Source organism: Aphidius gifuensis, linkage group LG2 (assembly GCF_014905175.1).
Source record: "Aphidius gifuensis isolate YNYX2018 linkage group LG2, ASM1490517v1, whole genome shotgun sequence".
NCBI lineage: Eukaryota > Metazoa > Arthropoda > Insecta > Hymenoptera > Braconidae > Aphidius > Aphidius gifuensis.
In genome coordinates this window covers 11676941-11693304 of record NC_057789.1, presented here as the reverse complement: position 1 = coordinate 11693304, position 16364 = coordinate 11676941, and the positions used below count along the sequence as shown (strand labels likewise).

General features: G+C 27.4%; 3 protein-coding genes across 6 annotated transcripts in view; 1 reads left to right on the top strand and 2 right to left on the bottom strand.

Annotated features, from left to right (window-relative positions):
• Positions 1-1877: 1877 nt before the first annotated feature.
• LOC122849112 (filamin-B-like) lies at positions 1878-3288 on the bottom strand. Its single transcript, XM_044147706.1, has 4 exons — positions 3209-3288; positions 2661-3137; positions 2233-2580; positions 1878-2162 (listed from the first exon to the last, which is right to left on the bottom strand). The coding sequence occupies exons 2-4, from the start codon at positions 3121-3123 to the stop codon at positions 1963-1965; spliced, it is 1011 nt and encodes a 336-aa protein (XP_044003641.1). The 5' UTR covers positions 3124-3137; positions 3209-3288; the 3' UTR covers positions 1878-1962.
• Positions 3289-5038: 1750 nt separating this feature from the next.
• Positions 5039-7693, top strand: LOC122849106. Its single transcript, XM_044147696.1, has 3 exons — positions 5039-5604; positions 5867-7099; positions 7194-7693. Exons 1-3 carry the CDS (start codon positions 5531-5533, stop codon positions 7273-7275), a joined length of 1389 nt encoding a protein of 462 aa, XP_044003631.1. The 5' UTR covers positions 5039-5530; the 3' UTR covers positions 7276-7693.
• Positions 7694-8596: 903 nt separating this feature from the next.
• LOC122849093 (BICD family-like cargo adapter 2) overlaps positions 8597-16364 on the bottom strand; it is a 33723-nt gene continuing 25955 nt past the window's right edge. For 3 of the 4 annotated variants that reach the window (XM_044147679.1, XM_044147678.1, XM_044147677.1), the window contains 6 exons: positions 13499-13611; positions 12013-12161; positions 11763-11925; positions 11387-11661; positions 11138-11291; positions 8597-9959 (listed from right to left, as the gene is read on the bottom strand). In XM_044147679.1, coding sequence (XP_044003614.1) covers positions 8736-9959; positions 11138-11291; positions 11387-11661; positions 11763-11925; positions 12013-12161; positions 13499-13611 — 2078 coding nt within the window. In that variant the 3' untranslated portion in view covers positions 8597-8735. Of the gene's footprint in view, positions 9960-11137; positions 11292-11386; positions 11662-11762; positions 11926-12012; positions 12162-13498; positions 13612-14351; positions 14846-16364 lie in introns of those variants that run through there. The other variant, XM_044147676.1, reaches the window with a different exon arrangement.

The following is a 16364-nucleotide window of genomic DNA, read 5'->3' as shown; positions in this document are numbered from 1 at the left end:
ATCTTCGAGATGGCGGACATCAGTGCCTATCTAAGTTGTGTTCGTTTACAATAGGTGCGTTCCGTGGCTATTCAGTCGGTACGAACTTCAAAATAGCGGAGTTTGGGAATATTTTGATCCTTTGTTGTGGTAGACCTGATTTTTTTCATTTGAAAACAATCTGATCAAATTTACATTAGTGAATTTATTTGACAGATTTGAAATAATTAAATAGAAACTCTGTCAACTTAATCCTGAAAAAAATAGTAATACTTAATATTTAAAATTTTTATAAATCTCTGCACCTGCAGTCCAATTCACAGGGCATTACAATTTAGGGCTTTTTTCCTCCACTGACGGCGCTTGTGAAACTTTTGTATATAAAATCTATATAAAAAAATTTACAAGCGCCACCAGCGGCAAAAAAAAGCCCTAAATTGTAAAAAATTTGCCCTGTGAATTGGACTGCCGCAGTCCAATTCACAGGACATTACGATTTAGGGCTTTTTTTCACCACTCACGGCGCTTGTGAAGCTTTTGTATGTAAAATCTATATAAAAAAAATTTTTACAAGCGCCATCAGCGGCAAAAAAAAGCCCTAAATAGTAAAAAATTTGCTCTGTGAATTGGACTGCCGTATTCACAGGGCAAATTTTAGACAATTTAGGGCTTTTTTTTGCCACTGATGGCGCTTATAAAATTTTTTTTATATAGATTTTACATATAAAAGCTCCACAAGCGCCACCCGTGGATAAAAAAAGCTCTAAATTGTAATGCCCTGTAAATACGGGTGCTGGCCTTCTCTCTGGCTATAGTGATGTATCATAGTAACTTTTAACATTATTAGGATTTCCATTTTTTTCGTCGCCATGTTGAAGTTCGTACGGACTGGGTTGTCCCCAATTGCGATCATAGAAAATTTTTGATATTTTGTTTTGGTAGACGTGATTTGTTTATCATAAATTTTTATAAGCACAAATCAATAAAAGGGTGCATTCCTTTAATAAAAATTTTTTTTCGCTCTGCAATTTCGCCCTGTAATACTGACCAAAATTTTATAGGAAAAAGCTGTTTCTTGTAGTGGCAGTACTAGCACATGACATTATTTTTTTTGGCTTTCAATTATTAGAAAAATTACCTGAATGACTGTTCAATATTTATGTCAAACTGAAATAAAAAGAGAATTTACTTGTTGTAATTGCTTGTTATTGTCACATAGGTTGTACAGGATATTATCGTAAATGTTCAAAGTCTGGAGAATTACATAGAGGATTCTATCACTTTTGTCGTTGTTTCTGTTTTTAGTTTTTAATCGGTATTACAGGGCGAAATTGCAGAGCGAAAAAAAATTTTTTATTAAAGGAATGCACCCAAATATTGTTTAATTATTAATAATAAATATAAAAATACGTTTCACAACTATAATAAGTAACAAAAGCAAGTGGCATATGCAATATGGCTAATTAATTTTGTTGTTTACAATATCTACTGTAACTTCTAGTAACTTTTAAGTTTATTTTATTCCTATATTTTTTTGTCTACTGCGCTGCTTCCGGGATTCCGAGAGTTTCCGAACGGACCACATAACACTGAGTTCATTAAAGAGAACAGCCAGTCAGCCAGTAATGAAATATGGAAAATGCACAAGTTTGTCTTTTTTGTCATTAGTAACATATTCATACGTGATATACAATTGCATTTTTTTTCATTTAATAATATCAATGTAAGGGATTTTAAACGAAAAAACAAAAACAGAAATAAGAATACAAAGTATAATACCTACCAATAAACTAAATTATGAATTTATTTATTTAACAATAACATTTTATAAAAAATAATTTATTATTCAAGGTAAATATATTACTTAGTAATTATTGAGCAATAAATTTGCATCACTGTATATCTAATTGTATTATCATTTACAACTAACAATTTTATCCGTTTATGACTATGATTACTCCAATAGAAGATTCTGATATTTAATCAGTCATCAATAATTTCAACAGTAAATGGTGATCCTCGTATAGGATGGTTGCCAAATTCAATAATTACATCGTAAAAGCCAATAGTATTTACAACATACTCAACTGCAACTGTATTGTCTTCATTATACTTAATTTGTGTACTTGCTTCATCGTCTATCGGCCCTTCTATTGTTACACTGAGTCCACCAGTTCCAGCATCTAGTATGAGATGAATAACTTGATAACAACCAGTAAATTTATTTATTGCTATATTAATTAATTTACTAACCAGTTAAGTCGATCGTGAAGTAATTTATCATATTAACAATTCCTCTTATTAATCCTGGACCATATACTCTGCAGTTTCCAGGTATACAAATTTTTACTACATTAATAATAAATGGTGATCCAGGTATCGGTAGATTATCATAAAATAATTCAATTGAATGTTTTCCAAGATCAAATGGTGTATACTCCACTTTAAATAAACCGTTTTTTTGATATGTTATAAAATTTTCGATGGATAAACCAGTAGAATCGTAGATTGAGCATTTTAATGTTTTATAATCATTTTTTACCATTTCTTGTGTTGCACGAGCGTCAACAGTAAATTCACTCGTTATCCATGAACCAGGATCTTGAATATTAAAAAAAAACACAATAAAAATTCAGAGAATAAGACAAAATTATTAATTCATAGTAATCAAATAAACATACTTAAGTCTAGCCCATTAACCTTGATTTTCGATACATCAACATGTGACAAGACATCATAAACTGGACAAGGATTGACACTGAACTCCCAGTCTGGGATTGATATTGAATAATGAAACATAATAGTGTGCACTAAACCAAGTATGAGCTTTAAATTACCATCAACAATATCTGATGAATCAATGTTCACAATATTTATATTTTCATCAACAAGAAATTTCAATGCAACACCGACATTCTCAAGTTTATGAGAACGAAATGTTGGTTGCTCATGATATTTTGGTAATTTTTTGGCAGTTAATACTTCAAGTAATTTGATAAGGATGATACCATCTGATAAATCAGTTTCTAAATTATTTATATGTACATTTATTTTATGAAGGTGTTCATTAAACCATAATGTTAATTTTTCCTGTTGGTGTTTTTTCCACCCTGCATCAAATTTCTTGACTGTAGTTTCATTCATTGTTTATTATATACCTATTACATTCCAAATTTAAATTTCAACGACAAATAAATTGAATGAATATGAAAAGATTTATAACACTCACAAAATTAAGAGTATTAAGACACAAAAATAACACAGAATAAAGTTTTCACTTTTCAGTTCGGCGGGTTAACTTGAGCATCGAGCAAGAAGACTAGAAATACTGCAGTCCAATTCACAGGGCAAATTTTTTACAATTTAGGGCTATTTTTTGCCGCTGATGGCGCTTGTAAAATTTTTTTTATATAGATTTTATATACAAAAGCTTTACAAGCGCCGTCAGTGGAGGAAAAAAGCCCTAAATTGTAATGCCCTGTGAATTGGACTGCAGCACCCGTATTCAGAGGATGTTCTCATTAGGGCTTTTTTTTTCCGATGGTGGCGCTTGTGAACTTTTTATATAGATTTTACATGGAAAAGCTTCACAAGCGCCACCATCGGAAAAAAACGCCCTAATGAGAACATCCTCTGGATACGGGTGCAGGAGGAGACGAACTTGCCTCAAAAAACCGTATCACTATGTACGCCGCATAATTAAGAGACGCTGCACTCCAATTCTGCAGTCCAATTTACAGGGGGCAAAATAAATTTTACTCTTTAGGGCTTTTTTTTCCGATGGTGGCGCTTGGAAAACTTCTTGTCAAACCTCTATGCTAATAAATGTAATTAGACCAAGGTCCCTAGAATGATTCCCAATATACAGCAGTCCAATTCACAGGGCAAATTTTTTACAATTTAGGGCTTTTTTTTGCCGCTAATGGCGCTTGTAAAAATTTTTTTTATATAGATTTTACATACAAAAGCTTCACAAGCGCCGTGAGTGGTGAAAAAAAGCCCTAAATTGTAATGCCCTGTGAATTGGACTGCTGCACCCGTATTCACAGGGCATTACAATTTAGGGCTTTTTTCATCCACTGGTGGCGCTTGTGGAGCTTTTATATGTAAAATCTATATAAAAAAAATTTTATAAGCGCCATCAGTGGCAAAAAGAAGTATAAAATAAATGAGTGATGCTGGGTGCATTCCTTTAATAAAAAATTTTTTTTCGTTTTGCAATTTTGCCCTGTAATACCGACTAAAAACTAGAAACAGAAAAAACGACAAAAGTGATAAATTTCTCTATGCAATATTCCAGGCTTTACAGTTTACGATAATGTGTGGTATGAGCTATGTGACAATAACAAACAATCACAACAAGTCAATTTTCTATTTATTTCAGTTTGATATAAACATTGAACCGTTATCCATCTAATAATTGGAAGCCAAAAAAAATAATGTCATGTGCCAGTACTGCCACTACACGAAACAGCTTTTTCCTATAAAATTTTGGCTGGTATTACAGGGCGAAATTGCAAAACGAAAAAAAATTTTTTATTAAAGGAATGCACCCAGGGCTTTTTTTTGCCGGTGATGGCGCTTGTAAAATTTTTTTTATATAGATTTCACATACAAAAGCTCTACAAGCGCCACCGGTGGATGAAAAAAGCCCTAAATTGTAATGCCCTGTGAATTGGACTGCTGTATTTCCAAGGTCCCTAGAATGATTCCCAATATACAGGTCATCCGAAGTAAAATTGTCGATATCCCCAATATGGCGGAGCCGCGCAAATTCAAACTGCTACGGCGTCAAGTTATATGAATTGCAGTCATAAAATAAATGTATAAAATTTTTTTTTGCATCTGTAATCATCATTAATGATCAATATATTAATATGAAATATAATAATAATAAGAATATTAATGTTTATAAAATATTATTGAATAAAATAACCTGAACGAAGTTTTTTTTTTCTTTTTCTTTTAAATAAAATATAATTATGATAGTATATTAATTTAACTTTGTCTATTTGAATATAGGAGTACTAATATTATCACACAAATTGCATTTATAATCAAATATCAAGTATCTATAATTAACAAATTAAATTCAATTCAACGTCAGACAATGTCAAATATAAACATTGATAAACATGTGTGAATGTGTGTGACTATCCACGCATACATACGTACCTATCTTGTGTACATATACGCATGCACACAACTACTGATCCCCAATATGGCGTCTCAAATTCTAGCTTCGGATGACCTGTCTAGATCTAGTAACTCATCTAGGAACCTTGTGTATTTCTAGTCTTCTTGGTCAGATCCCTATACGCATTGATTTATACACACATACAAAATCCACAGCATTTGTCAGTGTATGTAGCTTCTTCTTCTCAACATATATGTACGATATTATTGATAGACGATAGTTCTATTTTTCACGTCCATTTTTTTATCATTTATAAATAGTCATTTAAAGAGATATTTATTTATTATAATTTATTATTAAATTATAACTAATATAGCAGTTGAATTATTGTTTTGATTAAGTGCAGTGATCATCATGGCAGATTTGAGTCTCGACGATATTATAAAAAAAAAAAAACCACAAATTGCTGGAATGAAGAGTCGAGGCGGGTAAGATCAATTTAAAAAAACAACAATAACAATTATGACAAAAAAGTACTTTCTTTCATGAACAAAATATTTTAATTATTTTCTTTATCTAATAATAATCAGTTATTGGAGTAATTTTGCTTGAATTGCTATTTGTAAATTAATTTGTTTTGTCAATTATAGTTTATCTAACCCCAAATTTATGATTAAAATTAACAATCAAATAACAATATTAACAATGCGTTATTATTATTATTATTATTATTATTATTAATATTTTTAGAATTCGTAAGGCTGCTTCAGTACGTGGTGTAACACGTCAAAATACATCATCAAGAGTACCAGGACGTATTATTAAACCAGTGACAGACGCAAGATTAAAAATAATACAAAAAAATCGTGAAAAATTAACAGATGCACGCGATAAACTTGCTGAAATTGCAAAACAAAGTGATGCCCGTTTAAAATTAGAAAAATTACGTGCATCAAATGTTAACAAACAAAATAAAAAATTAATTGGTATATCACGTAATACAGGTAGAAATGGTAAATTAACATTATCAACAAATAAATTATCAACATTATCACCAATGAATAACTATAAAAATTCATTAATCAATCATTATTCACGTCAAAAACAACAAGCTCATCATCATGAATTACAGCAACACCAATTACCAAGAAGCGTAAGTTATCGACGTGATCTCGATGATCCTCATTACAACAGTATGAATGATATGTCAATGGATTACATCAATGATAATTACCTGATGGACACTCAGCCAATACGTAGAACAGTTGCTAATGATTATTCACCAGTTTTACCACCTCCTCCACCAGTATTTGGTGCTAAATCAACACCTGGATATTTATGGCCAAAGCAACAACAACAACAACCACAACAGCAACAGCATCGTCAACAACCTCAACACCAACAACAAAACCAACAATTACCCAGTATAACAAGAAGTATATCAATGAGAGATAGTAGTCTTGACAGACCAAGACAATTTAAAGTCATTGCGCGTGCACCAATGGCACAAAAAAATGAACCAACATATCGTGAAAATTGGTCATTTGCGTCTAAAACAAGAACAATTGTTGCTGATGAACATGATGATAATTATTACGATTCAAGATCAAATCACAGAGATGTTGCTGTTAAAACAAGATTTGATAGTAATATTAAGTCACGACAAATTGGATTATTGGCTAGACCAAAAACTGTTAATTCATCAAGTGGTATTAATGGATATAGAATTGTTGTATCAAATCTTCAGGCAAATGTTACTAAAGAAGATATTCAAGAATTGTTTGAAGATGTTGGTGAATTACTTGTATCAACATTAGTTAGACCAGGTACTGCTGAAGTTATTTATAAAACATTAAAAGATGCAACAAAAGCAGTTGAAACTTATCACAATAGGCAACTTGATGGACATCCAATGAAGTGTATGCTGGTTAATCCAAGACCTAAAAATAATCCAACTGCACCAGCTGTGAGACCACTTACTGAGTGAGTTTACTCATTTTTTATCAAATTATTTTTTTTAATTTATTTAATAACAGTTGAAATAATGATTTAATTTTTTTATTTTCTTTATTTGCAGTTCCAGAAGATCAGGCTCTAGCTATGTTCAACCAAGTATTGGTGCTGTTCATCGTGCTCTATTTGATGATGGCCATAACTAATTTTAATAATAATAATAATAATAATAATATTTGTAAAAAAAATATCAACAATAATCAGCATTTAAATTTCATTACTGACAAGTAATTTAAAAATTGTAATAAACCAATCGATTTTGGATTATTGTTCAATATTTTATTTGGTATTTCATAAAAAAAAATACCTAATTATGATTTGATTTATTCTTTAAATACAAAAAAGAAAACTATCAACAAAAATGATTTTCATTTTTTTTTTTATGATTATAATTGATATTGATATTATTACTCAATAAAAAATCTTAAAAAATACAAGTAAGTTGTTTTCTATTTAAGTTCTTTTTATTACTTTTAAGAAAAAAAGTTATTGACAGCTTAGTTTTCAAAAAGAGTAATTATTGTTGAATTTTTGAAAAATATTTTATTATAACTAACTAACTATTCAAAAATACAATAGAATCGTTCAGAAAAACAAATTTTACCTTTTTTTTTTTGAAGAATTTACAAGTTATAAGTTAAAATATGAATAATTCGTGAATTAGACATCTTTCGCTCAAAAACTTGTCAGGCGATGTCTCCCTATTGGTTACTGATGATAACAGCTATTTATAAAATTTTAAATAAATAATAATATAACTTATCCAATTAAATTTTCATTAAAGATGTCTTTTCAATATGTTTTGAGCGATAAAAAATTGCCTTACTTATTACAAACTTGAAAATGAAAAAAATTAATAAATTTAAACACTTAATAATGATACTGAAACTTTTATTTATTCATAAATGATCACAACGTTTTTATATCCTTTAAGTATAAGGATACAAAAGTTAGTTATACAATTTTTCTATAACACTAAATTTCTATAAAAAAAAAAAAGAAAAAATTTAGTGGGATTTTAATCAATTTTTTTTTTTTTTTATATATTAAATGGCACATAAATACTTTTGAGTCTCACAATAATTACAAAACAAAATAATAAAACTCGTTGATAAATAGAATAGAAAAAAAAAAAAAAAACTAACGCAAAATGATTTGTTAAGTATGTGTAAAATCATGGACGGAAAAACTTATTTAACAAAAAAAATTTCATAATAATATACAGTTAAAGTACAAAATCAATTACAATATTAATAATTCTAATAAACACATGAATAAATTAAAAACTAATTAAATCTATTCACAAATTAATAAAGCAAAAAAAAAACTTTTCTAAGATAAATTTTCTCGTAAAATAGTTGAGGGTAAAAATTTTATTTTAAAATCATTCTAGAGACTGAGCTAAGTCCAGCATCAATGTGGCACTTAATAAAATATTTCAAAAAATTTATGAGGGTTAATGTTATTGTTTAGACGACAACGACCATAAATGATGAGCCACATTGTTCTGGATGAAAATTCGAGTAAAAAATAATTGATTCTATTTATTTATTTGATTTTTTTTTTAAATTTTTTTACATATTTTTTGACTTTCTTAACTGTTCCCTCAGTATCTACGTGAATTGGCTTTGGGTTTGTTTGGCGTACGAAGTACCTCAGCATATGACATTTCAAGTTGTCGAAGTCTAGCGACTTCCTCTGATGCTGAGCTTGGTTTATACTCTTTATATTCACAGTTGGTTTTATTATATTGTTCATTAAAACGTGTAAATGATTTACGTCTATGTTGTTCACGTGATTTACTTGGAAATATATGTAATGTATTACCGTTCCATGATGTACCATCTTGTTCAGCAGCTGTTAATGGACGAAATTTATTTCTTTTTCCATTATTGGTATTGTTATTATTTGTTTTGTTTTGTAATATTTTTGGACTTGATGATGGTATAATATCTGGTGTTATTGAACGTTCATTAAGTGAAAATTTCTTTTGTGCACTTTTTTTAGCTGTATTTTTTTTTCTCAATCGCATTGATAAATTATCTGTAATTAGAGAACGATGTTGATGATGTCTTTGGGGTTGATTTTGTCCAATTATTTTATTTTTTTTATCATTTTTTTCTGGTGTTGGTGTTTGAATACGGATTACTGGCTCAGATACAACTGATGATATTGCTGATGACATTATACTTTGATTATCATCTGTTATTTCAGATTCATCTTGTTGATTATTAATATCATTATGATTAATTTGTGCTTGATTTTGGTTGTCAAGAAGAGGAAGATTTTCACCCTCATCTTTCGCTTCAGCAGCACGTTTTAATACACCAAATATTTCACTAAATAATTGACGATACTCTGGAGTTTGTTGAAAACGACTTTCAAAATTACTATTATCATCGTAAATACTAAATTTGTAATCTTCACCATCAGCGATTGAACAAAGAAATGAACCAGGTCGTCCGTCTGTTTGTGTACCTTTGTTACTTGTTTCATCTGAAAAACCTGATGATGATGTTTCAGCCTCAGAAAAGTCTGTTGGTGTTGATGATACATGCTGCTGTTTTTTTCCATGATTTTGAATTTGATTTGTAGTACCATTCATTTTGATTTGATCTTCTTGACGATCTGTTGAAAGATTTTGGAAGGTGTTAAAATCACCAGACATTTCTAATTCTTCTTGAAGTGATAAACAAGGAGCTGGAGGATTTTGTTGCTTTCGTAGAGCTGGACGACGTTGGACTTCTAATAATGCTTCATATTTTTCAACCAATACTCGATAAGGATTTATGTTTATTTCGTTTGGTACGACTGGTGAATTATTCAAATCCTAAATAATAAAACAAAAATAAATTTTACAATTATATAATAATTATTGAAATTTTATCCTACTGCATTTATTAATTATGATAATTGAAATAATTAATTTTTATTTTATTCTATCAAAATATGTAAAATTACGAAATTAAATTAAAAAATTATAATTGACATCATATTAAAATTTATAAATTCAAAAAATTATACTCTACACAATATTTTTGTTAAGTTAATAACGTCAAAATTTACTCGTGCCAAAAGTTAGTTAATAATTAAAATATATTGAATGTAATGTTCTTCAAATCTTAGTGTAAGATAATTTTTTTTTTTTTTATAACATCACAACATGCAATATTGCAAAATAAATTATAAAATCCTATCCTATTCATTTTACATTTAAAAAAATAATTGTTTTAATGATTTTAAAAAACAAAAAAGTCAACAGTCATGTATCATAACTTTTGGGCGGTATTTTATGCTACGTTACGTGATTGAGTTAAAATTTTATTTAAAAAAAATTTTTTTCTTAAAAACTACTGTTTAATAAAACTTATATAAGAAATTTTATTAACGAGTCTCGAAATCAAAAACAAATTGCGAAATCACGATGTAATAATAACAATAACAATAACGATAAATTTTTTTTTTTTTTTTATCAAGTAAATAAAACAATTTTATTAAAAACAAAATGACTTAATTTTCTTTTAAAATTTACCATTAAAAATATAAACAAATTGAATAAATAAAAAAATTAAAAACCATAGAGTTTTAGATAAATTATATAAGAGTGTATATCCAAAGTAGTTTTGTTTTTACAGTATAATACTATCAATCACCATAATAGTATTATCCTGGAGTAATAAAATTGTAATTACAATTATTTATTGAACACTAAAAAAAAACATATAAAAATAATATTTATAAAGTTAAACTAACGGTATATTTTTATTGTTATCGTGCATGTATTTATTTACCTGAATTTATTACGGTAAAAAAAGAAGAAAAAAAAATAAATAATAAAATAAATAAAATAACATACTTAGTGATATTAATTTTTTTTTTTTTTGTGAAATATAAAATGACACAATGATTGAACATTCACGAGGTATTTCATGCATTAAAATAACGCCCATAGATAACTGGATATATGTTTTTTTTTATATTTAAAATAGATATCAATTGATTGCTTACCTGCACTAATGTATCAGAATCACAACGGCTATCATTCAAGTATGACTCAGCAATGCTCAAGTCATCGTCTTCTTCAGCATCAAGCATTATTGACAATTCGTCGTGAGTACGTGTATCACAACCACGAAGACATCTACCACATAATTTTCCTTGTCTAAATAAAAAAAAAAAGGAAGCATTATAGTAATCAATGATTGAAAAGAAAAAAAAAAATTGATAAATTAAATATTTTAAATTCCCATGATATACCTGACTTCTTCCAAAGTATTTATTTCATCCTGTAAATTTTTTATATCTTGTGCTTTACTGCGCCATTCATTGAGCTGTTCTTCAAGTGAACCATTTTCTTTCAATAGATTTTCAAGTTGTTCACGTAATTCATTAACACGTTTTTGTTCTCTTATCCTTTGATTACGTGTTTCATGTAATTGTCGTAATAATTCAGTTACTTCTCCGTCATCATTTGATATGGTACTATCAATCGACGATATTGGTGATAACTTTTGTAAATTTCTTGCAGCGTTCTTGAATTTTTTATTTAAATGAAAAAAAAAATTTATTGTTTATATTTTTATTCCTATAATAATTTTATTGTATAATTATTTTAAAAAAAAATTCATATTACCTGGGGTGTGCTGCAATCTTCTGATAGTTGTGTTTTCCCAATTGTCGATGATTGTATATCATTTTGTTGACGTGATAAACTTTCATAATCAATTTTTAGTTCATCAAATTTTTTTTGTAATTCATCAAATTTTATTTCTTGATTTTCAATTGTTACACCTTGACTGTAATTTTTGTTTTTTAAATTTATTAATAATTTATATAATTAAAATATTTATGAATTTTCAAATTTTTAAATTTTATTATAATACCTTTTTATTAATTTTTTGTCAGCAGTGTTTTCAACAATAAGTCGATGGTTGGCACGTTCTAAATCTTGAATACTGACCTCTAGTTGTTCGTAGACTTTCAACCTTGAGTCATTCACTTCTCTCAATGCTGCAGTTTGTTTTTTCATATACTAAATAAATGCAAATAATTTTTAAGAAATTAAAATATTGAATAATAAAACAGATGTTAAAATGTATTTAATTTTCTAGAAGTTGAACTATTGAAATAATACAATGAATATAAAAATAAGTATATATATGACCGTAAACATCAAATCGAAACTGATAATCGATACAAATGATACAATTTTTTTTTTCAAAGTGAATCTTCGGTTTTGTTCGTGTTTTACTAAGGTAACCGGATCCATTCTTCCTGACTGTTTCAAACTGGATCCGGATTGTCTTATAGTTGAACATAAACTATATACCATTCTTAATTCAAGCAGCATAAATATATGCAATGCCAATTTAGCTCAGTTGGGTACCTAAAGTTTTAGTTATAATAATACCTAATTATAGTAGATATGTGATAAGAAGATGGAGTTTTGTTAATTTGATAAATAACATTTTAAATAAAATTTGAAACACGTTTGCTGGTTATGCAATGATGCAGATTAAACATGAATTCGAGGTTCCATGACGTCATCATTTATTAAAATTTTTACATTTCAAAAACTGTCAATTAAAAAAAACTAAAAATATAATTTTATCATATAGCTATATATACTCTTTTTAATTAGGCTATCCACGATTCGGTCGAGCCTTTCAGGTGGAAATTCCCGAGATTTCGAAATCTGGTTTGCATGCGAGGAAAACTTTATTTATCCCAGAGTCTTATACCAGCATTAAATTTTAGATCCAAATCGACACCGAGGTTTAGAGTGACTTCTATACTTTTTCATCATTGGCCGTGACTGCCATGACTTCCAAATAGACTCAATGCTTCTTTTGATAATTATTATTATTTATTAATAACAAAACTTTGAATGGCAGTCATATATGGAAGTTACAAAAATTTGCCACGAGTCACGACTTTCATGACTGTCGAGCATTTGCAGACGACTTTGAGCCATTCTGACGTAATGACTTCCACGAAGAATAGCTCCAATTGACACAAAACAAAATATCGTAATACTGAAGATAATATCTACATTAGACGATACAATACGATAATATCGCGGAAATTTCTCGATAAAATACGATAATGCCTAGACTATAGAATTATGTCTTATCGCGATAACACTAATCAAGACGTCGATCTAAAAAAACTCAGCAATATCTGCGTTATCTCTTATCCAGAATGACGTCTCACTTTGACATTTCCCATCGTATTTATTTACATAAATACAAATAAATATATAAAAGCATAAAAATAATACGTTCATTTTTATGTTAAATAATAAAAACAGAAAAGAAAAAAAAAAAAATTATGGAAAATAAAATTTATATAATTTTTTAAATTAAATACCTCAATCTCTTGGGTTTGTTCTTCAATCGTGGTCTGATGTGATTTAAGATTTGTCTCAAGTTCTTTATTTCGTTCCAGCAATGTTTTACCAAGTTCAGCTGCTAACTGAAGATCTGCAATAAAAAAAATTTTTTTTTTAGTTTAAAAATATTTGAAACAATAATAAAATATATCAAATTAATCAAGTGGAAAGTAGTGCGAATGAAAATTAAAATAAAAAAATCATAATCATTGTTTATTTTTTTTATAATGCTATATATATATATGGGAATCATGATGACAAGACAATTTTACCCATTTATATATTCGCAATTTATAATTTATAATTTACCAAAGACGATGGTCACGCTCTCGATCTTTTGTTATCGAATTTTCCAATTGAAAGTCACACGGTCATTGCTCATTTACCGATCAAACATTGATAATTTTAATTTATAGAAAAAAAAAAAAAAAATCATATCAATTTAATAAATTAAATTTTTTAAAATATCTAATATAATTAAATTAAAAAAAAAAAAAATTTCTTCTAAACAAAAATAATTAATTAAAACTAATATTTATTTTTGTTTTAGTATATAATATTCATGTTCATAGATGCGTGTCGAATACCATTATAAAATCCATCATACGAGAAAGATGAGAGTTGGAAACAATATATATATATATATACATATATAAATAAAATAAAAGAATGTCAGAATGCGCGTCAAGGCATCAGGCAGGGCAAGGACCTCTGGATGCACCTTAAGGTAATTATTATTATTATAATCATCATCATCATCATCAATATTTTATTAAAAAGTTCAATATTCTAATTTTCACCTATCATTTAAATAAATAAATATTAAAATACCTTCGGGGCCCTTAAGACATGCTAATTCAATTGAGTAATCCCAACAATCGAGTGAACTCATTGGAGTTGGTGGCTCCCACACAACATCAACACTTTGACCATTCATATTTTCATTCATAAATTATTAATATTTAAATACACAGTAATCCAATTGTTAACTTAAATATATTTCATTATGAAATTTTTTTTAAAGTTGTAAGGTTTTTGTTATTTAAAATAATTTTCGAATTTGTTATTTTTTTTTCAATTTTAATCACTTAAATTTTTTTAACACTGAATTCTTGTTGCTGGTAATATTTTATTAAACACTGGATTGGTTTTATAAATATTTTATAATGCAAACCGGTTTGGTCTATCGGTGAATTGGATAAACACGACAGTAGTAAAATCAGACCAGCTCAGACAGTGGCTGTGGTACGTGTGCTCGTTGGAGTAACTCAGAGTAACTTGAGAGTTCCATAACCAGAGGCGATTCAACCAATATTTCCCTCTCTTTCTTTTAACTTTTACCCCTGCTGTTATAAGAAAATTTTTATTTTGTACTACAATTAATTTGAAAACATTAATTATAATTTAGAAAAAAAATTATAATAAGTTTATTTTTATTTTTAATAATACAAAATAAATATTTCATTTGTGTACATATAAATTTAAATTAATTCAAACAATATTATACTTTTCAATTTAATTTTAATCCTCAGTATAGGTTTATATTGACAAAATAATAATCATTTATTTACGAAATTAAAAAAATAATTATAATTTTTAAAAGATTTTTAGTTTTTTAAATTCAACTAAATATTATTGTTTTATTTTTTTATAAATAAAATTTGTTTTTAAATTTTCATTTATTGTTGGAATATTAATTTCTATAATAATTACGTAAGATTGATATTTTTTTCTTTATTTATTTGAATTTATTCAGAATTATATTGTGTCTCTTTCAAGTGATTTTTAAATAAAAAAAAAAAAAAAAATATGAAACTTCCGTCGAATGTATTTCATTATACTTTCGTAATGTGCACGATACCTGAATTATCAGAATGCACGCATGACACATTTTTTCATTTTTATTTTTCATATATAGAGAGCTCAATGGAACTCATCAATATTTTTACATTATTATTTTTCAATAATAAAAACACTAAAAAAAAAAAAAAGAAAGAAAATTGGATGAGACTGTTAACCTTTTGACAAAACATCATAAGTGGTAATGCACTTTCACTGAAGTGAGTGTATTGTTATTATAAATGAAAAATTTAATAATTTAAAAAAAGACAGCATCGATAATTCTCAATCAATTTCACCACGAATAAATCTAAATTTTTAAACGAAAATTTATACAATCAGTTTAAAAAAAAATAAAAAATAACGAAATTATTCAGAATCTCATTTAACTATATATATATATATAATATTATAATCAAAATAAAAAATTCACATGATATTTTAATGGCAAATAGACAGGGTGTTTGTTAGTCACGTTTAAATAACGCGGATGCAATTCTATATATATTAAGTATATACACAAAACTGTACTGGAAAGAGAATGGGTACTCCATGTCCTCTTGCGTGAGATAGAAAGCATAATTTATTAATCGAGTTTAAAAAAAAAAATTAAATATATAAAAACTAAATTTATTATGTTTTTACCCGTCACCAACTTCAGGAGTTCAGGTGCTATATTTACTCGGAAAAAAAATAATAATAAACAAATAAATAAATAATAAAACAAGAATGAAAAGCAGAAAAGTCTCATCCCATATAAAAAAAAATATAAAACACAAAACAATATAATAAATATATTTATAATTAACTAAATCAAAATATTACGTATATTAAAATATATGTAATATAATTAAGATTCACACGCTACTGAATTCTCACAATCTTAAAATCAATTTCATTATTAATTTAAAATTAATAAATATATAAGCAAACAATTTATTTGAAATTTAAATTTTCTATATATATCAGCATGCTTGATTTCACATCATGAAAAGAAGTTTAAAA